At 37.2% G+C, this 23,222-nt stretch overlaps 1 protein-coding gene and 1 pseudogene across 1 annotated transcript; one reads left to right on the top strand and one right to left on the bottom strand.

Annotated features, from left to right (window-relative positions):
• The first annotated feature begins 646 nt into the window (after nt 1-646).
• LOC113777192 (small nuclear ribonucleoprotein SmD3b-like) lies at nt 647-2,214 on the top strand. Its single transcript, XM_027322227.1, has 6 exons — nt 647-685; nt 1,237-1,311; nt 1,509-1,561; nt 1,647-1,713; nt 1,799-1,855; nt 2,152-2,214. The coding sequence occupies exons 1-6, from the start codon at nt 647-649 to the stop codon at nt 2,212-2,214; spliced, it is 354 nt and encodes a 117-aa protein (XP_027178028.1).
• A 7,814-nt stretch (nt 2,215-10,028) lies between these two features.
• On the bottom strand, nt 10,029-21,504 carry LOC113777191 (annotated as a pseudogene).
• Between the last annotated feature and the right edge of the window lie 1,718 nt (nt 21,505-23,222).

The following is a 23,222-nucleotide window of genomic DNA, read 5'->3' as shown; positions in this document are numbered from 1 at the left end:
ATTTCGGCTATATGGCTGAGGATGAGGGATATATTTTTAAAAAATATCAAGGGTATATGGTGGTAGGGAAGTGGTGGTCAAGTGGTGGGTTCAATCGGTAATGATCGATACCCGTCGGTTCGAGCCGTTTTTTCTTAAATCACGTATACTAGGGTTTTTACCTTCTAATCACTAACTTATTATTATCACTTCAAATCATATAATATTTTCTCATCCAAAAGTCACTCTTACCTACCAAATTTGATCCTCACTCCGTACCGAATAGTCACACTACGGAAAAACGTGAAAACCCTAATTCGCTCTAACTTGAAAACAAACAACGAAACCCTTACTTCTATATTCATTTACACTTATTGTTGGGTGATTGTGTAGTAGGGCCATAATAAATGAATAATTCCCAAATAAAAGGGCATTTTTAAGAAAAATATAAGGAATTTGCAAGTCTTCACAATTAAGAATTATGAAAGTGCTTTTCTTTTTCTGGTGTCTTTATGCTGCTTTCGAGCTTCTTAATGCCTTTTTCTTTCACTTTGATTCCAATGCATGATGGGCGGAAGCCTATGATGATTTTCTGTGGCAGGAAAATTGAAACTATGGGATGTTAGTAAATTGGAACTGAAATCTATTCACTCTTTAAGGAGGTAACATGGGTTGGGTGGTGAATGCTATTCAGAACACGAGGACAGTCAGTTGTATTTGTGGTCATAAATGATTTATACAGGTTTTCCTAGTAAGAATTTCATATTTGTGGCAAAAGTATTTTAAAACTATTATTGGCAATATGTTCTCATATAACAGAATTCTATCCAACTAAATTCCAGGTCGTGTATTTTCTTTTTTTAAATTCTTTGATCTTACATGCAAAACCGTTCTTTAATATGTGTTTTTTTTTGGGTTGTGGGTTAGGTCCTTAATATGTGTTTTTATTGTAGATTTAAGCATCTTATTTTATGACGTGTCCTTTAGGTGTCAGATGCACGTCTCAGATTTTACAACAAATTAAGTGTCTTCTGCACACATGCTTTAGAGTTCACAGTGTGTCGGACTACCTGGGGTTGGGGTTGTAAGGAACTTTTTGACCTGTGGATGCTCATTTATCGTACTTATTTTAACTAACAGCTGGTTTTAAGAGTATTCCTTCCTTGATAATTTCATTGAAATTGGACCTGTCATTTTTGACATTCATTAACAATTATTTCCAGTGCCATATAATTTCTTCCACATCAATGGCTACAGAATGTAAGATCTCTTTTTGAATTGTTGATAGCTTCTGAACAATCTCTTATCCTTTCATGGATCTTTGAAGCACTGGTATAATTTACATCTTCAGTCGCCTCAATCCTGATATCTTCTTTTTTGAACCTCTGAACTGAAGAAAATTAGCTTCAAGACTTCAGTTGTTTTTTACTGCCTATTAGAGAGAGTTTCATTGGATTAAGATGTTATGTTGTGCCCTTTTGGCTTTTTTTAGTCTTGTGGAAGACTAATTTTGGTCTGTATCTTTATAGGATGGCAAGGTATCACAACTTGAGCATGTTTTCATTCAAGGCAGCAAAGTCAGGTACAAAAACTGTAATATAAAATATTTTCTGATTCTCTCAACTGCTTTCTGAGTTCTGATTACGGGTAAAACAAATTTTTATCAGGTTTATGGTGATTCCAGATATGCTTAAGAATGCTCCAATGTTCAAACGTCTAGAAGCTAGAATCAAGGTGCTTTCCCAGTTTGCCCATGTGTATTAAAGTGTATTTGTGACCATCACAGCTTTGCTTACACTTTTGATATTATCTTTTGAAGGGCAAGGGTTCAACACTTGGCGTTAGACGGGGACGTGCTGTTGCCATGAGAGCCAGGGTAAGATCTATTTCGTGACTTTTGCATCTTATGCTCCTAGATCATTTATTTAAATCTAAAAGTTAGGAATGACACTCCATATCTGCACTGTAAGCTCTAAAATGCATTATGATCTCTTGTCAAGAAAAAAGCAATGTTGGATGGCCACTATAGAACTAGGATTTAACAAATACTATAAAACAAAGAGAATGTAGTTTTACGGAGTATGTAAAATGATTAGCTTGGAGAAATATATGGGGTTACAAATTAAGTTTTGTGGGGTGAAGTTTGCCTGACTGTGCCATCCGTGTATGCAGGCTCAGGCTGCTGGTCGTGGAGCTCCACTTGGCAGGGGCGTTGTGCCACCTATAAGGAGGTGATCATTCCAGAATATGATTGTAATCTTAAGAGCGTCAAAGCTCGTATATTATGCAAGGGAGATCATCAAATCCATGTTATGCAGCCCAATTTGGTATAGGATAATATTTGGCCTTTGAGACCTTAAAAATTATGTTTTTCATACTAGTGATCATAAAATGTCGCTGATGAGGTTGAGTAGCATGACGTAGGGCATGGTGAATAGTGATATTCATCATGTAAAATGAATTCTCAGCATATATACTCTATCTTACGCTCTAACCAACCGAAATTCCAGAAAACTTTAATTTGATCCAAAAGTCATTAAGTGACACAGCTAATTATTGGTTGGCATTCTGCACTTAGGATGGTCATAATCATCTTTACTCGTGCAATGATACAAGCCTCATGCTATCACTAAGATTGCATAGAACAAACTGAAGAGGACATCCTGTTCAAGTATGACATGGAATTATCCAATTAAAACCATCTCAAATAATTCTATTAGTTTAAAATGACTATGCCAATTAGTTTCCACATTGCTTAAGCAGTACAAATCAACAAAAGTTCGTCTAATTGAAGAGGCAATACCCACAACTAAAGAGCTCAAGAAAAGCATGCACATTATCATGGAATTATCGACTAATACCATTCCAGAAAAATAATGAGAAAAAACAATTGCTAAGAACGTAAGTTCAGTCGAAGTAGTATTTTTTCATGGATGAAGATTATATTGGTATTACTATCATACTAATTCTGGTAATCTTTTTGAAACACAATGGCAGTGGAGCTACTTTTCCAATATTTTCTTGCTCCTAATCCATGTAAAAATCAATAAATTCTAATACATATTCCGGTGAGCTCGATGTCCTCAATCAGAATCCAAAATACTCGATCCTTAAAATGCAGAAACAAATAAGTAATTGCTGATACAATTCCATATATCTGTTTGACAAACAAATTTTTTTTTTGTTGGGGGGGGGAAGGCAGAGACTTATCTCAAAAAAGAACCAAAATTACCAGCCTCCACTAACACATAAGCATCTTTATAACAAATTTAAGAGCTAGAATCACAGACAAAATTAATGAAAAACACCTTAAAATAAAAGTTAAAAAAAATTGAATGGTTAAATTACATAAGCACAACACTTGAAATAAATGGAAGAAAGTAAATTAGAAAGAAAAACTAAATCAAAATTAAAACAAAAGGGGATAAATACCGAGGTCTCCTCTGTGCTTAGCAGAGCTGTAATCGGAGTAACAAGCGGGAATGTCCTCGAACTTAGCCTTGCCGGAGATGATGTCTTGGCGGAGAGCTATGAGCTGAGAAACGGCAGCGTCGCGAGTGGTGTTACTGATGATTTGGCTTCTGGATCTTTCCAGAAAGCATTGCGCCGGGATCCTTTGTGATACCTCGATATTTAGGCTAATGTTTTGTTTAGCCTCAAAGAGGATATTACGGCTATTTTATTTTTGGTTTTAAGACATTATTTTGTTTTAAAGACTAGAAACCCTCCTTGTACTCAAAATCCTAGTTTTACTTGTGACTAACAAATTTTTCTTAAATCCCTCAGATTTTACTCAAAACCCTAATTTTAGTCTATGGAGTTGTAAAATCCCTCACAATTTTCTTAAAATCCCCTTTTATTTGAAATCCATTACCTTATAATAGCTATACTACTCATTTACATCCCCAAGGGTTAGAATAAACAATATAATTAAGAGTTTTCCCTTTTCATTCATCGTTAGTGTAAACTAAGGTTTTTACGTCTTTTCGTAGTATGATTATTCGGTACGGAGTGTGCATTAAATTTGGTGATTAAGAATGAGTTTTAGATAAGAAAAAGTGTGTGATTAGAAGTAATAACCATAAGATAGTAAATTATAAGTGAAAAACCCTAGTACGTGCGAAATAAGAAAAAAATCGGGTTGAACCGATGTGTACCGTTCATTACCGATTGAGTGCACCACTTGACCACTACTTTATTACCTTAATCTCCTTGTTATTAATTGATCAAAATCAGACCTAAATATCTTCTTAAGGCAGCCGAAATTGTGGACTAAAACCAAGAGAGAAAAGAAAAAAATTGACTTCCAATCACAAGGTGACACTTGTCCAACTTTGACCAAATTAAAATCCTATCATCTTAACCTTCTTGAAGCTTCATTTTAGCCTCCATTTCTGCACATCAGAACCATGACTTAGAGAGGAGAAAAGGAGAGAAAGAAACCAAGTGAGCAACCACCAAGTTTCACCTTGAATCACCTTCATTTGAGCAAAATCACTGAATCCAAACCGATTAAACCTTCATTTGAGTGCTTAGGTAGTTGTGTGTGGTAAAAGTTTGGGAAGAAAGTGTTTGGTTTCACACCTACAAGGGAGTTTTTGGCAGGTACATGGCTGTCTTCTCCTTATCTCTTACTTAAATTTGGTTAAGGTTGGGTAACAATGCATATTTGTGCCAAATGATAGCTATTTTAGTGGTTTGGATGGATATGGTGCATGTTCTTGAGTTAGGGTTGAGTTGGTTAACTGTATTTGCTGTTTTTTAGGTGGCATATGGTGTATATAATCTTGTATAGGAGGTTGAGGTAGTGGTTCAAGCTAGAAATATGAAGTTTGCACCTTAAATTCATTGAATTCCAGAATTAGAACTCTTCGCTGCTTGGTTCTGCCCGGTTCTATTTCACCATGTTAGAGGCCGAATTAGGCTTAGCACAAAACATGAAAGTTGTAGAGAATGATATTTTATAGTTTTCTGTAAAGTTTCAGCTCAATCCGAGTACTGTATCATGTGAAAATATAAAAATACCCCTGACTGCCATAGGTAGAACGTTAGGGACAGTTTTGACATTTCACCAATCTGACCGCATCTGTTCACCCTGATCCATACTGAATTACCATTTGGCCAAAATACAGAAGTTTTAGTTTTATGTCTTAGCTTTTCAACGCCCCTGAAAACACCTTAATCGGACTTCGGTAGCTTGAGTTATTGTCGTTTATGCATAGTGCAGTTAACTAGCCCAAATGTGAGATTCTGGTTCTGTAATTTGAAATTTTGACCTGGACACACCACGAACTGGACTGAGTGGTCTTCATCAAAGTTGTAGGCCTTTATCTTAGCTTCGAAACGGTATAAATTTCACCCCAATCCAATAAGTGTACCTTCGGTTGTGCCCGTTACGCTAAGTGACGGCAAATCTGTCTTTTGTTTTATGACTCAAACTTCATTTCCGCACATGTTCCTAGCTTGATTTTATACTTGTATGACTTTGAGCCTATGGAATGGCTATTGAAATGAGATGATTTTGTGTGTGACTTTGGGATTGATTGAGGAAAAGAATGAAGCCATAAATGGCTAGAAAATAGGTAAATACAAAGGGCGTGCTACCCAAATTTACGCTCGAGGACTAGGTAGACCTACTTGGGCCTCGAGTAAGGCTTGAGAGCGAATACCACGTGAACCATCTAGGATATTTGCGTCTTCTGTTATCGAGGTATATAAGTTAGAACTTGGCCGAGCTTGTACCCTTGAGAAAATGAAAATAACGACTACTTGAAATATGTTTTCCTCGTTCTTTCGACTCCAATGGAAACTCTAAAGTTTTAACCGCTTCCTTATCGAAACTAAACGAGCGAGCATGAATTTTTTGGGATTTGATAAGTATCTTGAATACTACTTACATGAGTTGCATTTACTTGATTTTCTTGAAGCGAAACTCCTAAGTTTCGAACTCTAGAGAGTTTTACACTAGTAAATGATATTTTATCGCAGATTTGGACTCCAACCAAGGAGTTGGACCGGAACATGATTTTTGAGACGCACTAGACTTTTGGTGAGTGCTTCCAAATACCTGATTGAACTGGACACTTGTTTTCAATACTTGACCAATGTGATTTAATGATATGTAATTTGTTGATCGGGCAAGAGTATACTTTATCGCACTTGCCCTAATATGATATATACTTGTTTATTGTTGCAATTGATTTGATATACTTGTACTTGAGTTGTTAGTGCGGAGCGGCAGTATGTACCACACTCAATCCGAGTGGGAGGTGCCTCTCATTCCCGTCTCCGTACTTTTATCTTGATTCAGTCGATTGGAGCGTTATCTCATCGACTTTCCTGGGGACCCAAACCCCACTGGCTAGTTAATCGAGTCGAGCCGGCAAGGGCTTGGTCGATTAGATAACGAACCATGGGTACTTAGTGATGTCGAGTGGAGTGTTATCTCCTCGACTAATCGGTGTACTCGAGTATTACCATCAATCTTTATTGAGGATTTTGGGCCTAGTAGGGGGTGTCAATGGTGGACGGAGAGTAGTGTAAGTGGTGCTCTAATGGATTGGTTACTTACTTGAAGGTTGACGGAGTGTCAACTATTACTTGATCAAGCTCTGGTGATGCAATGGGAATTTGGCTTCTGAGAGCCATCCGTATCCTTATACTTTGGAATGATTATTTTTTATTGGATTATTGTTTCGTTTTAAAAGAAAAAAAACTTTACACTCGCTCATTTTGCGATTTGCTGCTTGAAGTATTATTGCCCACTTTTGTGAACTTTTCATGCTCATTACTTTGCTATATTGACACTTGTACTTGTAAACAATGGTCGATTTGCTATTTCGAACCTCACTGGGTTTTTAGCTCATTCCACGTCATTTGTTTTCCTTACAGGGGGTACGAGCATGGCGTGAGATGTGTACAGACTAGCATAGACTAGATGTTTTGACTTTTGACTTGTACTCGCGCTATCACTCGATTAGAATGACTTGTACTTGGCTTGTATGTCCTTTGAAATATTTTGGGTGTATAGCAGTTTTGTATCTTGATTTGTGGATCGATGTATATTTTAAGTTGAATTGCGATGTTATTTTTTTTTTCTTTTTGCCTTTGGATGAATGCGTGAGGTACGAGTGAGTGAGTCCTGGCGAGAACTGGGCAGGCGGTCCGCCGAACCCTGTGGTACGCCTTAGGGGGAGGTGGGGTCGTCACATCCTTCGTGCTTTATCAATATGTGGGAAGCCCTAACGCTATTTGCGGAAGATGAGGACGAGGACATTATCGTCTTCTTCTTGTGCTTTTCTGACCGATCCGTTGATGGATTTGGAGCCGAATTCTTCTTCCTCTTCCGACCTGACTCTATTTTTGCTGCTTTTATTGGTTAAATTTTTATTCTGTGAAGAGCAACGGAATGGAGTAAGTGGGAATTAACAACTGAGCTTGAGTTTGACTGACCTTAATAAGTACCCGAGTGATGTCTTGCGCTTCACCAGTGGCAGCTCCAACTCGAAGTGCAAGATCAAATACTCCTACTACTCAAATCAAATAATATTAAACCAAAGGCTAATTGCTTAAAATATAGGCATAAAAAAAAACATCCGTCAAATATAGCTTTGACACACTATATTTTTCAAACTATACCTACCGTGCTGAGTCAGCACGGCAGTAGAATAAATTCTCTGACCTCTGTAAAAGTTTCAATACAGTCAGCAGTGCAATTTTTTTTTTTATCAGCCTGTCCCCTACCGTGCTGACTGGGCACGGCTGGGGATAGGCGATCAACAAAAAAAAAGGCCAGGGGCCTTTCTCAGCCATTCTTAGGCGCCTGACAAAGGTCATGTGACGTGCAGAAATTATTGCACCGCTACCGTGGGAGCATAACTTGACATCTACCGTGGAAGCTAATAGACTTAGGATCTAGTTTAGCACAATCTAATTATTTAGTAGGGAAGATATTCACTATTTGAAACAATTGCATTATCACTAGGAGCGAGATTTGGAATTCAATTATAACTAGTGCTCATGCACATCCAATGTGTGTGCAATCAAAAAATATATAATATTTATGATCATATATTTTAAATAATTGTTTTATTATCAAAACACATTTTAATCTTTTAAATATTTTTCATAAAATAATTTTATATTAGTAGTTATGATATTTATGGGTAGTTATAGATAGTTAAAATAAAAGTAGCTTTTATCATGGCAAAAAGAAAAGTTCATTTTTTTATAGGCAAAAAAGTTATACCCCATTTATAATTAAACAAATGATCAAATTAATATTCATTTTTGCATTTAAACAAGCAATATCTAACTTGATACCATATTCATTTTTGTCAATTTATATTTATTTTTGTCGCTAAAAAAAAGTAAAAGTTGACATTTTTGTATAAAACAATTATTGCATATGAGTCATGTAATAATTTAGACTAAAAAGTGGTTGAAACTTAGGTTGGGGCCAAAAATTGTGAATTTGAATTTGTAAGATATATAAAGTTAATATTTTAAAAGTAAAAGATGAAAAAATTCGTTTAACGAAATGTGAAAGATATTTTAAACGATTTTTCTTAAAAATATTTATTATTCATTATGCAAGAAATGAATCTTTTCCAATTATAAATATTTCTTGTAATAATAATTAACAAGAACCCAATTTCATAACCATAATCCAGTTGGTACCAACATGGCATGTCAAGCTTGGGATCGTAATTATGAAAACTCGACTAGTATGTTAAGCACTTTTTCAGTAATAACAAAACTCAGGTTTTGATGCAAGAAAGTCATTAATTCACTCAGGATTTCCGGGCACCATCCATCATCAAGGCCAGGTTTGTTAAGCCAACCCTACAGCCATAGCTGGTTGCCTTATTCAATTGGGTCCCAATTGAGTTAATGCTTCATCTGCCCACGGTGGAGAGTTCACTCTACTTTCCACACTAGAAGCAACCAAACTTTAAAAACCAAACCCCTAGCCTTTTTTTTTCCCGAAGTCAGCCGACAGCTGCTGCAAGGGGGTCAGAAGTGTCAGCCCCAGCCGTGCTGACTGTGCACGGCTGCGGCCGACATCCGCGTCAGGGAGCCGTGCACAGTCAGTACGGCTAGGACTGAGACCCCTACTGAATTTTATGCTGTCAGACTGTGGATGGAAAATTATTTTTGGTCAGCACGGCAGGTGTAGATGAGAAATAAAGTGTGTCAGAGCTTCATTTGGCGGATTTTTTTTTTATACGAATATTCTAAGAAATTAGCCTAAACGAAATTGGTCACTCGCGGCCTTTGGGCTACGTGTGTGCCTGCGCCCTCTGGTGTACATGGGCTTTTTCAACTAGCCCGTTACACTGCCCAAATGCTTTTATTTTTATTCCTTTTTTTTTTGGTGGGAAGAGTTGGAAAACAAAAAATGTCGAAGAGCATGCAATGCAACAAGTAAAAACTGATTTTTTGTCATTAAATTTGTCCTACTAATTACTACAATTAGAATTTCAGCAACAGCACCTTTTATTTTTCATTTACTTTTCAGCTTTCTAAAATTAAGTATTTTCTTCGTTACTGTTGTTTTCTAAATAATCTTCAATACAAGTGAAAATGCTTTAATCTGACTATGAGATATTAAAAAATAATAATAATTGATGGTACTCAAAAGAAAAGGATAAAATTTTATTATTTTTGCACGTCCACATTATTAATGGCCTAGTGCCAGTAGCCAGCAGGGTACCCGTAACAGTGTGTATCCACGACAGAAAAATTATAATATCCTTAAACGAATTAACTAATTAGACTATAATATCCTTTACAAAGCAGATAAAATATTGTACCAAAAAACAAAAAATCAGTCGCTCCAATTTTGAGGAAAAATGTCGTGAAATCCAAAGTTGTCATAATGCTCAATCTTTCTCAAGGAATCGTTAGATCTTCCAAGGAATAACTAAATTAGTGGTATAATTTAACAAAAAAAATGTCGCAGGCGGCTGAACGAAATTGAATAAATTTTCCCCCGAAAATATATGCCTCCCAGGATCTTTAAGTTCACCACCAAAAAATATTTCTTCCTAAACTTCTCTGAGGATGGGCCAAGCTTTTCTTAGGATGTCATTGATCTTTGCATGAATACGTTTTTGCAATCTTGGAGGACAAAGCTCTGCTGCATAACCATTTAATTTGGCTGCCAGACTTGATTTTTCCAGCTCTTCTTCAAGCAAGTTTCCCATTAGTTGAAGAAGAAATGGATTCCGTTTCAGCTCAAATTTCTGAAGATCACAAGTCAAAATTTTCATTAATGTTCCTTTCATTCTTATAAGTGCAAAATGTGCCCAGCAAGAATATAGCAGAAGCCAGGAATAAGATAAAGGTTTTAACTTCTAAAGAAAACTAAGCAGAGGTCATCCTTCTGCACTCGTAAATTCTGCTGGACCACCTCTTTCAAAATCTACAAGTGGCTACAGTGACTCCCTCCTATCCGTTCTGAATAGGAGCAAAACAAAGGAAAAACCTGTACTTGTAACACCAATTTTGCTTTTTTGTGATTTATACAAGTTGATGAAAGATACTAACCTGATGATCAGGCTCTGCAGGATAGAATGTTCCCAATTGCTGAATTTGAGTGGTTACAATGTCACTCTTTGACCTTGTCTGCTCTCTTTCTTTACTTGCAGAAGCCAATCTTGACTCTTCAGTTCCATTTGTGAAAACAATGGATCTGCTTGGAAAGTTTCAACTTTCAACTTTCAACTTTCAACTAAGAAAGCCAGCATTTTGACATAGAAAATACAACTTCAATCCAGGTTATCAACAATACCTGTGCTGGTTACCCACATCAGGACCTTGCCCAAACACCTGCCTAGAATCGTAGCTGGTCCAGAAGACCTCCAAAAGTTGTTTAAAAGTAATTCCCTTAGGATCATATTCAATCTGCACAGAATCGATTTCAATATAGAAAACAAGTGTAGAAATAATTGAATGTCTACTAAAGAGCATATTTTGGTAGTTGGTAATTGCAACAGTATCTGACTTGGGAGTACAGTTCCATTTTTCTGTATAGTGAGACTATCATGTTATGTCAAAGTGTTCATAAACTTTCATATTGCTAAACTTTTAATTTGGATGTCCTTTATGCTATTGAAGCTATCATACATTAGATTAGGCAAATGGTTTTCCAGCTTTCGGCTAATTCAGGTCACAAGCAAAACTCTTGGCAGGATAAACATTACATTAGCTCCACAGAAGACTATAATAATGATCTGTTTCAAGGGCTCAAAACAGCTAACTATGTCAAGAACCCAAATCAAATGAGTGATGACTGTTATTCTTGGTTTTGATGATCACAAAAGTTCGTTTATACTGACCAAGATTGATCAGGCCTGATGGAACAAGAAAAGCATATGTTTGATTGACTCCAGTCTACGATGCTTTGGATGTGGCAAACAAGATTGAAATAATATAAATGAATTTAGTCATCGTTTTGTTTCGATCAAAGATACTGTTTTTTAAGTATGTCTAGTTTGTCATTCTTGGTACTTTGAAATGTTTATCTAACCTCCTTCAAATACAAGTGTTTTTGTCTATCCAAGAATCAGGTTCAAATATGTCATGAAATGCAAGACAACCAAAATGAGAAGCAAAAACAGGACAATCAGGTCGGACGGCCGAAAGGAAACTGTCGGACGTCCGGAAGGATCGAACGCACACCTCGGACGCATATCAACCAGATCGGACGTCCGAAAAATTCCAAGATAACTTGCTAGCTCTCGGCCTACGATCGGACGCTGTGCTGTCGGACGACAAAAATCTCATCGGACGTCCGAACTTCAACTTGGCTATTTTCGGACGATTGGTTCGGACGATGATTTGATCGTCGGACGTCCGAAAGCTCCAACGGCTAGCTGACCCTTCATCTGCCTTCTATCCGTTGGAAGCTTTAATGAAGCTCATTTCTGTTCCCTTTTAAAAACAAACTGTTCTGAACGAAGGGAGGACTTTTGCACACTTTGTTTACAAGATCTCAAGAGATATTTTAGCTAGAAAATAGTCTCCAAAGCAAGATTTGTTTTAAAGTGGTGTGAATTTCTGGTGAGCATTTCTTTTGTGATTGAAAGGATCTTTAGTGTAGCTTTGTTGAGGGTTTTCTGAGTGATTGTAAAACTTCTTAGTTTGACTAAGTGAGGCTTAGGGCAAGGAGGAAGTGCTCCCTCCATTGTACATCTAGTTGATCGTCTTCCATCAAAGAGAAGTTGCTCTTCCTAGTGTGTGGTCTTCAAGTTTGAGGATAGCTTGGTAGACACTTGGTTTGATTCCCCAATTTACTTTTCTGTTTAATAAAATTCTCATTGCTTGTCTATACTTGTGTTTCTGATCAATATTGCTCTTGTCTTCTAATCTACTTGGTTGATCATTACTAGAAAAGAAGGAAATTTTCATTTAGCAAAAATTGCCTAAATCTGATTAAGATTTTGAATAACCCAATTCACCCCCCCTCTTGGTTGTCTTTGGGACTTACAATTGGTATCAGAGCTTGGTCTCCTTGAGATTAAGCTCTAACGGCTTGGAGTAAAGATGACAACCAGTCATGCTATGTTTGTTGAGGGGCAATCTGTTACTAGGCCTCCCATGTTCAGTGGCTCCAACTATGTTAGCTGGAAAGAACGGATGATTATTTTTTTGCAATCTATTGATATTGAACTGTGGTTTATTGTGAGTGAAGGACCGCATGAAACTAACTTTCTTGATGCAGATACAGGGCTGCTTCGGCCAAAAATGAGAGCTGAAATGAATGCTCAAGACAGGACTAACCTCACATTGAATGCCAAGGCCATGAATGTTCTTTATAGTGCCTTAGATTCAAATGAATCAATTAGAGTGAAAGGCTGTAAATCAGCCAAAGAAATGAGGGATAAGTTAAGAGAAATCCATGAGGGTGGTGACAATGTGAGAGAACAGAGAAAGGCCATCTTGGTCACAAAGTATGAATCTTTTAAGATTGAACCTCTTGAGGATATTGACAAAATGTTTTGCAGGTTCACTGACTTGATCAAAGATCTCGAGGTGTTGGGCAAAGAGTACACCTTGGGAGAGAAGAACAGAAAAATTCTCAATGCATTGGGCAAAGAATGGGAAAATAAAGTGACTGCAATAGAGGAGGCTAAGGATTTAAGTTCTGTGCCTATTGAATCTATCATTAACTCACTAACCTCTTATGAGTTAAAACTGAAATCTAAAGTGCAGGAGGAAGAGGATGCTAGAGCAAAAAGAAATATTGCTCTAAAGACTACTCAAAGTGAAGATGATCCAGCTCACTTGGATGATGAAGATTCGGATGGTGATGATAATGATCTTGCTCTCATCACAAGAGGCTTCAAAAGAATCTTGAATAAAAGGAAGTTCAGAAAGGGAGGACCTAGCAATCAATTCCAAAATTATTCATCAAATGCAAGGAACAAAGGAAAACAAGAATTCAACAAGAAGCAAGTGGACAAATGCTATGAATGTGGACAGCCTGGACACTATGCAAACGAATGCCCCATGAAGAAAATGAAAGATGGAAAAGCTGATCGAAAGCCAAGATTCAACAACTTCCAGATTACTTGGGATGAATGCAACTCTGAAGGGGAAGTTGAAGAAGAGGAAGAATCAGCTCAAATGGCCTTCATGGCTATTGGAGATAATGAGGAAAAATGCTCACACAAGTCCAAATGGTTCATTGATAGCGGTTGTTCAAGGCATATGACCGGTGATCCCTCTTTGTTCATAAAGCTGAAATCAAGATCAAGTGGAAAAGTGACATTTGGTGATGATGTGAAAGCTAAAACAATTGGAATAGGTGATGTTGGTAAGGATGGTGAAACTTTTGTTCATAATGTGCTCTTAGTTGATAACTTGAGTTATAATTTGCTTAGTGTTAGTCAATTGTGTGATAAAGACTTGAATGTGTTGTTTAGAAAGCATGAATGCATTGTGCTTGATTCCAAATACAATGTTGTGTTCAAAGGTAAGAGGTTCAACGACATATATATTGTGGTTCTTGATAAAATTGATTCTTCTAGCTTAACATGTCTTAAAGCTTCAAATGAAGATCCTTGGTTGTGGCATAGAAGACTTTGTCATTTTAACATGGAGTTACTAAAGGAAATTTCGAAAAAGGAGCTAGTTAGAGGCTTGCCAAAAATCAGTTTTGAAAAGGATAAAATATGTGATGCATGTCAATTTGGAAAGCAAACAAAAGTTTCTTTTAAACCAAAGAAGTGTGTATCTACTTCCAAACCTTTAGAACTCTTGCATCTTGACTTATTTGGCCCTACTCAAATCTCTAGCTTGGGTGGTAAGAAATACTGTTTTGTGATTGTAGATGATTATTCTAGATACACTTGGGTAATATTTCTTGCTCATAAGGATGATGCATTCAAGAATTTCACTTCATTGTTTGCTAAAGTGCAAAATCTGCTTGGATTAAAAATTGTTAGAATTAGAAGTGATAATGGAACAGAATTCAAGTATTGTGGTTTTCCAGAATTTTGTGATCATAATGGCATAACTCATGAGTTTTCTATTGCAAGAACTCCACAGCAAAATGGTGTTGTAGAAAGGAAAAACAGGACTCTCCAAGAGGCTGCTAGAACTATGTTAAATGAATGTAGGTTGCCTAAATATCTTTGGGCTGAAGCGGTAAACACTGCATGTTATGTGATGAATAGAATTCTCTTGAGACCTATCTTAAAGAAAACTCCTTATGGGCTGATTTTTGATAAGAAACCTACAGTTGGTTATTTCAAAGTATTTGGTTGTAAATGTTTTATTTTGAATCTAAAGGAACATCTTGGTAAGTTTGATAAAAAATCTGATGAAGGAATATTTTTGGGGTATTGTGAGAATAAAAGAGGATATAGAGTTTTTAATAGAAGGACTCTTGTGATTGAAGAAGCTATACATATAACATTTGATGAAACCAATGATGATAATTCCAAAAGTCCGTGTGAGGATGATGATGTAGGTGTTCGAGCAGGAATGGAAAAGCTGTCAATTGGAAATGAAGGAAGTTCTAAACCAGCAACAACTGAAATGGAAAATGAAGTTCATAATGATCAAGAAGAGGAAGATGAAGACAAAAATGATGATCCACTCAAAGATCTTCCCAAGGCTTGGAAATTCAGCCAAAATCATCCAAAAGAGCTTATAATTGGTGATCCATCCGAGAAGGTAAACACTCGTTCCTCATCTAGAAAAGTGATTGACAATTTTGCTTTAGTGTCTCTTTTTGAACCCAAAAATGTCAATGATGCTTTAAAGGATGAAAACTGGATTTTGGCAATGCAAGAGGAACTTAATCAATTTGAGAGGAATGAAGTTTGGACACTTGTTGATAGACCTCAAAATCAACCTATCATTGGCACAAAGTGGATTTTTAGAAATAAGTTAGATGATAAAGGTGTTGTTGTAAGAAATAAAGCCAGATTAGTTGCTAAAGGATATGCACAAGAAGAAGGAATTGATTTTGATGAAACATTTGCTCCCGTAGCAAGATTAGAATCTATTAGAATGCTTCTTGCTTTTGCATGCTTTAAAGGCTTCAAATTGTTTCAAATGGATGTTAAAAGTGCCTTTTTAAATGGTTTTATTGATCAAGAAGTATATGTGGATCAACCCCCCGGTTTTGAAAATACAAAATTTCCAAGTCATGTGTTTAAACTATCTAAAGCTTTATATGGTCTAAAACAAGCTCCAAGAGCTTGGTATGAAAGACTAAGTGGTTTTTTGATTGAAAATGGTTTCAAAAGGGGTGTTGTGGACACCACACTTTTTACTAAGCTAGTGTTGAATGACCTTCTTATTGTGCAAATATATGTTGATGATATTATTTTTGGTGCTACTAATGAGTATCTATGCAAGGATTTTTCCACCACTATGCAAAGTGAATTTGAAATGAGTATGATGGGAGAATTAAATTTCTTCCTTGAACTTCAAATACATCAAGCTCTTGAGGGAATTTTTATAAATCAAGCAAAATATACCAAGGAGTTGCTGAAAAGGTTTGGCATGGAGGACTCAAAGCAAGTTGGAACTCCAATGTGCACTTCTACAAAGCTTGACAAAGATGAAGAAGGTAATCATGTGGATGAAAAGCAATATAGAGGTATGATCGGAAGCCTACTCTATTTAACCGCAAGTAGACCTGATATTATGTTTGCTGTTTGCTTGTGTGCTAGATTTCAATCTTGTCCAAAAGAATCACATTTGAATGCTGTAAAAAGAATTTTTAGGTATTTGAAAGGTACATTAGACTATGGTCTTTGGTATGCTAGATCTAATGAGTTTGCACTATACGGTTATTCGGATGCTGATTTTGGAGGTTGTCGTGTGGATAGAAAGAGTACTAGTGGAACTTGTCATTTTCTTGGAAATTGTTTAGTCTCTTGGTTTAGCAAAAAGCAAAATGCAATATCTTTGTCTACAACCGAAGCGGAATATATTGCCGCTAGTGCACGTTGTGCTCAACTTTTATGGATGAAGCACACTTTGAATGATTTTGGATTGTTGTATGACTGCATGCCTGTATTCTGTGATAATACTAGTGCTATAAATTTGACCAAAAATCCTATTCATCATTTTAGGACAAAGCACATAGATATAAAGCATCACTTTATTCGTGATCTTGTTCAAAAAGGTGACATATGTGTAAATTATGTTTGTTCTAAAGATCAATTTGCTGATATTTTTACCAAAGCTCTGCCATTAGATCAGTTCATTCATCTAAGATCAAAATTAGGAATAATCGAAAAATCATCCTAAAATTTCTCAAAGTCTTCGGACGTCCGAAAGAAGATGAACGGACGTCCGATGATGTTCTTCAGCCATTTTCCAGAATTGCGCCTGTTCGGACGCAACTGTCGGACGCACAACTTCGTTCGGCCGTCCGACAGTGCAACGGCTCACTTTTTAAATTAACTTTCTCCCTCATTTGCTTCAAACTCTTCTTTTCTATTTCCTCTCGGACGAAAACCCTCTCATTTCTCACTCTCAAATTCATACCATTCTGAAGCTCTCATTCCCAAATTGACTCAAACAAAACTTTTCCTGATTGATTGCGATTCATTTCTCCTAATTATTTCATCGAATCGCAAAACATTTCGTAAATTCCCAAATTTCCCTCAAAACCCTACTTTCTCATAACCGCTCTGTCAAATCTTGTTCAAGGACTTTATGTCCCAAAATTTCTGTGCGATTCACTTCCCTACTGCTGTGTGCATCATTTGCATCCCTCATTCCACACATTTCGCACAATGGTGAATCTAAGGGGAGGAAAAGTTACTGCCGGACGCAAGCATCCACTCAGGGATGAGGATGAGAGTCTTCCCACTGTCAAACGGACATCCAAACGCTTCAAAAGAGGAGCTATCAAGGGTCAAATGTCACGGCCTACACCACAACCCTCCTCTCAGCCTGAATCTGGACAGGGGACATCTTCTCAACCGCCTCCAAAATCAGCCCCTCCTCCTACATTCTTTGATGATGCTGCGAAAGACAAATACTCCTGGATATCCCAGAAGGGTGTCATCCCTCAAAGAACTGTAAACCCCTCTGAATTTCGCTCCATAGGTTTAGAATCCATTCTGAGTCTATTTGCTTTCCAGAAATGGTCACATCTTATTTCTATGCCAAATGTCTACTATCCTGATATGTTGCATCAATTTTTTGCCAATCTAAGGAAAGGTTCTGACCCAACTGAAATATTTTCCAGGGTTAATGGGGTAGACTTAATCTTTGACTCTGAAATTGTGAACTCCATTTTAAATACTACCATTGAACGTTTATGCAAAGATAAGATTGCTAATTTCTTTTCCTATGAAGAGCTCCCGACTGTGGCAAATCATTTTGATGGGACAAAAATGTTAACCTATTTCAAAAGAAGTTTTTCCTCACCTGCTGATGCTAAATTGAATGATCTGGCCCCTGTGAATTTAATTGCTTTTTCTATCATTTCAAACCTGCTTGTGCCTACTGATGGCCATAGAACTGATGCAAACAAAATGGAGTTGTACCTCTTTTATTGTTTTCAAGAAAAAATTCGTATTGATTTTGGTTTTGTCATGTGCAAGTTCTTACTTCGCTATGCCACTGATTCTCGCAGAAAATTATCTTATGGAAAGTTTCTTCAAAAGATTTTTGAGTTTTACAAAGTCCCTATTCTAGGTGTTTGTCCTAAAGAAGCATCTTCTTATGCCTTTACAAAAGGGTATTTTGAAAGGAAAATTCTTGTTTTCAAAGATAATCTGTGGGCTTATAAGGGTGCATCTTCTAGTGAACTTAGGTCTAAGGCTGCACATGATCCTTCATCTATTCCACTCACTCCCATTCATCCTAGGAAATCTACCTCTAAGGCATCTTCCTCTTCCAGTGATGAAGTAATTGAGCTCCTTCGTGAACTCAAACAGCATGTTCTTCTTCTAGAACATGGTCTAATGCTCACTATGTCCTCTGAGCAACAAACTGCCTTCCTAGACAAAAAGAACCTCCTGTTTTCCCCCCCTGTTGTTGAGGAAGTTTCCCATGACAAAGAGTTACACCCCACTGATCCAAGTTCATCAATTCCGGATCCTGGTTCTTCAACCCCTGTGACTCCTCATGGCACCTCTACATCAGATAAAGGCAAGGCACCAGTTGAAGAGGCTGCTGAAGATGATGAAGAAACTGAAGAGGAGGATCTTGATCAATATCAGCTCTCTCGGAGGACACCTGGATCCACTTAGTTCATCATTTAGGACATTTGCATTTTGTTTGTCTCTTTTATGTTTTCGTGGTATTCAACAATGAATATGTAATGTAATGGATATTTTAAGTTTCGTTTTGGATGTTTAAGTACTGTTTTGATGGATGTCTGAATATTTTGATGAATGATTGTCTATTCTGCTTATGTGAATGTAATGAATTTGTGGATTGTCTATTCTGATTGATGGTCTAAGTTTTGATGTGTGAACTTGTCTAAATTTGTGAATTTGTGGATATGTTGATGTGATTGGTTGCCCGTTTGTGATGACAAAAAGGGGGAGATATGGTATCAAATGATTGGATTGAGTGATGATTGATAATTGGTGATGTTGGCATGATTGATGATTGGTGATGTTAGGATATGTTGGATTGATTGTTTAAATTTGGATTGGCTGATATGCTTAATTGTTTAACTCGGATGGGCAGCCTTGTGAGGGGGAGTTTTTCAAAATTTTCAAATTTTGTGATTCACTAAGACAGGGGGAGTTCTTGTCTATTTTGAAAGGGGGAGTTTTCATTGCAATCATAAAATTTCATTTCAAACTTTTGTTTTGTCATCATCAAAAAGGGGGAGAATGTTATTCTTGGTTTTGATGATCACAAAAGTTCGTTTATACTGACCAAGATTGATCAGGCCTGATGGAACAAGGAAAGCATATGTTTGATTGACTCCAGTCTACGATGCTTTGGATGTGGCAAACAAGATTGAAATAATATAAATGAATTTAGTCATTGTTTTGTTCCGATCAAAGATACTGTTTTTTAAGTATGTCTAGTTTGTCATTCTTGGTACTTTGAAATGTTTATCTAACCTCCTTCAAATACAAGTTTTTTTGTCTATCCAAGAATCAGGTTCAAATATGTCATGAAATGCAAGACAACCAAAATGAGAAGCAAAAACAGGACAATCAGGTCGGACGGCCGAAAGGAAACTGTCGGACGTCCGGAAGGATCGGACGCACACCTCGGACGCATATCAACCAGATCGGACGTCCGAAAAATTCCAAGATAACTTGCTAGCTCTCGGCCTACGATCGGACGCTGTGCTGTCGGACGACAAAAATCTCATCGGACGTCCGAACTTCAACTTGGCTATTTTCGGACGATTGGTTCGGACGATGATTTGATCGTCGGACGTCCGAAAGCCCCAACGGCTAGCTGACCCTTCATCTGCCTTCTATCCGTTGGAAGCTTTAATGAAGCTCATTTCTGTTCCCCTTTAAAAACAAACTGTTCTGAACGAAGGAAGGACTTTTGCACACTTTGTTTACAAGATCTCAAGAGATATTTTAGCTAGAAAATAGTCTCCAAAGCAAGATTTGTTTTAAAGTGGTGTGAATTTCTGGTGAGCATTTCTTTTGTGATTGAAAGGATCTTTAGTGTAGCTTTGTTGAGGGTTTTCTGAGTGATTGTAAAATTTCTTAGCTTGACTAAGTGAGGCTTAGGGCAAGGAGGAAGTGCTCCCTCCATTGTACATCTAGTTGATCGTCTTCCATCAAAGAGAAGTTGCTCTTCCTAGTGTGTGGTCTTCAAGTTTGAGGATAGCTTGGTAGACACTTGGTTTGATTCCCCAATTTACTTTTCTGTTTAATAAAATTCTCATTGCTTGTCTATACTTGTGTTTCTGATCAATATTGCTCTTGTCTTCTAATCTACTTGGTTGATCATTACTAGAAAAGAAGGAAATTTTCATTTAGCAAAAATTGCCTAAATCTGATTAAGATTTTGACCAACCCAATTCACCCCCCCTCTTGGTTGTCTTTGGGACTTACAACGACTTCATAACAAATTAAACTGCAACAATAGGTTTGTTACAAGCATTTAGTTCACAAAATGAAGTACCACTCTTCCACTCTCACTCAGTGCTGGTGGACAACTAAAGAAATCTAGCTGAAAGGTAACCAATGCAAAGTTGATGGGATGACTGAAACCTATTGTTGCAAGTCCATTAGCAATAACCTCATGCACGGTCATGTTACAGAATCTCCAAGGCCTTTTCTAAGCAAACAGAACGATGACAGTCAAAAACTAAGTTGCATAGAATGGCTAAAAACAATTCAAGATCTTTACACTTGTATCCCCCATATCCCGCAAAGCATAGGAAATACTTCCTAGTTTTTCTTGATTAAGACTCATTGGCAATAAAAGAAGTTGACTAATTCTCCATGATCTGCCTAGAGTAACGATAGTTCATAGGAACAATCAATATTCACCATTTTCCTCTCCCAACTAATTTTGTTAATCACAAAAAAAGAACATCCCCAGTACTTATCTTCAATCAATCAACATTAGAGCCTTCTCAGGCACAACAACCGAGTATGAGAATTAGCAATAAACAACTATAAAACAAAATCTTGACAAGTCCTCAAATTTCAAACAAGATCTAATTGTCCAATCTTTTACCAATTAGCAAAACCAAAAGACTTAAACCAGTAATAAAATGTAAATCAATAGGCTGCAGAAAGAAGGAACGTAGGAGGTGACCTAAACAGATTCAGCGTGATCACCTAAGCTCCGATACTCGGGATTGGCTTTCGATCCACCGGCATAGCCAACAGTCGTACGCACAACCCCATCCAAGCAGCCAAACACCGCCTCCGATCTCCAGAAGCTTCCTAGAGCAAAAATCGCTGTTGGCAGCTGCTGTTGATTGGTTGTGTCTATAATTGAAGTCTCCGATATCCGGGCGGAGAATCTGATGCCCACACATAAATCTGCTGCCAATACAATGATTACGGGTAAATAGCACGTAAGGTGCATGGCCACCTTCATTGGGCTCGGAGTTGAATGATGCTGACTGCCAGAATGATCCGGTCAGGCCTCTGGAATTTCATTATAATGTTCGACAAAGTCGAGCCCGGTTTCTCCAAAATTCGTCTGGCTGTGATCGAGTCAATTCGATTCGAATCCGCATGTCCATTATAAATATATTATCTCATATTATCTCATTATAAATATATTATCAAATAGCTCCGTTTGAATTAGCTGTTTTTGGGATATTTTGAAAAACTTTACTGTAGCAGTGTCTATGAAAAATTTTTACTATAAATTTTTTTTGAAGTATTTGATATATTGTATGGATGAGATGCTTTTTGAATTATTGTATATTACTGTAGCATTGTATTTGAAAAACTTGTTTTTGAAAAACATGTCAATCCAAACGATATATTTCTCCAGTTAATGCACGAATAATTCATGGTTTTCCAGTAGTATATGTGAGAACTCAAACCAACCCATATGAATAGATAAAGATATGTATTTTAGGTGTTACACCATTCGTTAAAACTGTAACAGCCCCACCTCCCCCTAAGGCGAACCAAAGGGTTCGGCAGACTGCCTGCCCAGCTCTCGCCGGGACTCAGTCGTTCACCACTACAATCCTCAAATGAATTACAATATAAATCTCAAATATGGCATCAAATTCTCCAATAATTACATATCATTAGCGAAGCGGAAACAATTCCCAACTATACATAAAATGATTCCAAATCCAAACTGTACAACATAACGGCCATCCAATCACGCGCACAAGTACTACAAGCCTTCCTTCGCTTTGAGCCCTGTGGAGGGGAATAAAACATTTTTGGGGTGAGCTAGAAGCTCAGCGAGTAACCAGAAAATCAGTAATCAAATCAGTTTAACAATATTTCTTTTCAATGATGTCATAAATCAAATGATAAGTCCAGAAACAATTACAACATTTACAAAACATTAAATATGAAGTATCAATAATTCAAGAAACATGTACAATGGAAAGCGATAGTAACATTCGTGAAAAGGATACGTTCGTTCTCCTGTCATTTCATTGCATTTGGTTTCATTCGTGCATTCATTCACCCCGTCCCTGGCTTTTGGCCAGGCTCCACCAACCTACAAGGTAATACTCGAGTATACCGAAACGTTCACCCAAGTCCCTAATCGCCCGACCGAGTTCGTTTCTGGCTCGAGACGACCGGTAACAAGGGGCAATGGCCAGTTCAGCCCAAAAGGCTTACATTCATGCGCAAGTAGCATTTAATCATTTATCATGAAAATTTCACATTGATTTAGGTCGAGTGCGATAAAATACACACTCGCCTAGAAAGCTCGTTTTGGAAATCATTCAAAGCACGTAACACGTTATCAATCAATAATACAAGTCATGAAGTCAAGGAAATATATCAAACAAGGAACACTTTCATATAAGCACGCATGATATGCAAGAAAACAGTTCAAAAGTAGCTTTGGAAACAGTTCAAAAGTAAATAATGTAAGAAACATTTCACAAGTACTTTGGAAATAGTTTAGGGTCACTCACCTCCACGGCTCTGAAACCATCCATCATGTATCATTGCCTTGCTCAAATCCAAGTCTTAAATCACAAACTCAATGCAAATAAATTCCTTCAAAAGTTCGGACAACACTTCCCCTGAATTTGCTTACTTTTCCAGCCGTCACGGCTTCATTATTTCCTCATTCCAACCCAAAGGTACACACACAACAACAAGTTC

The sequence above is a fragment of the Coffea eugenioides genome, chromosome 7, assembly GCF_003713205.1.
Source record: "Coffea eugenioides isolate CCC68of chromosome 7, Ceug_1.0, whole genome shotgun sequence".
Taxonomy (NCBI): Eukaryota; Viridiplantae; Streptophyta; class Magnoliopsida; order Gentianales; family Rubiaceae; genus Coffea; species Coffea eugenioides.
This window is presented reverse-complemented; position numbering and strand designations above follow the sequence as displayed.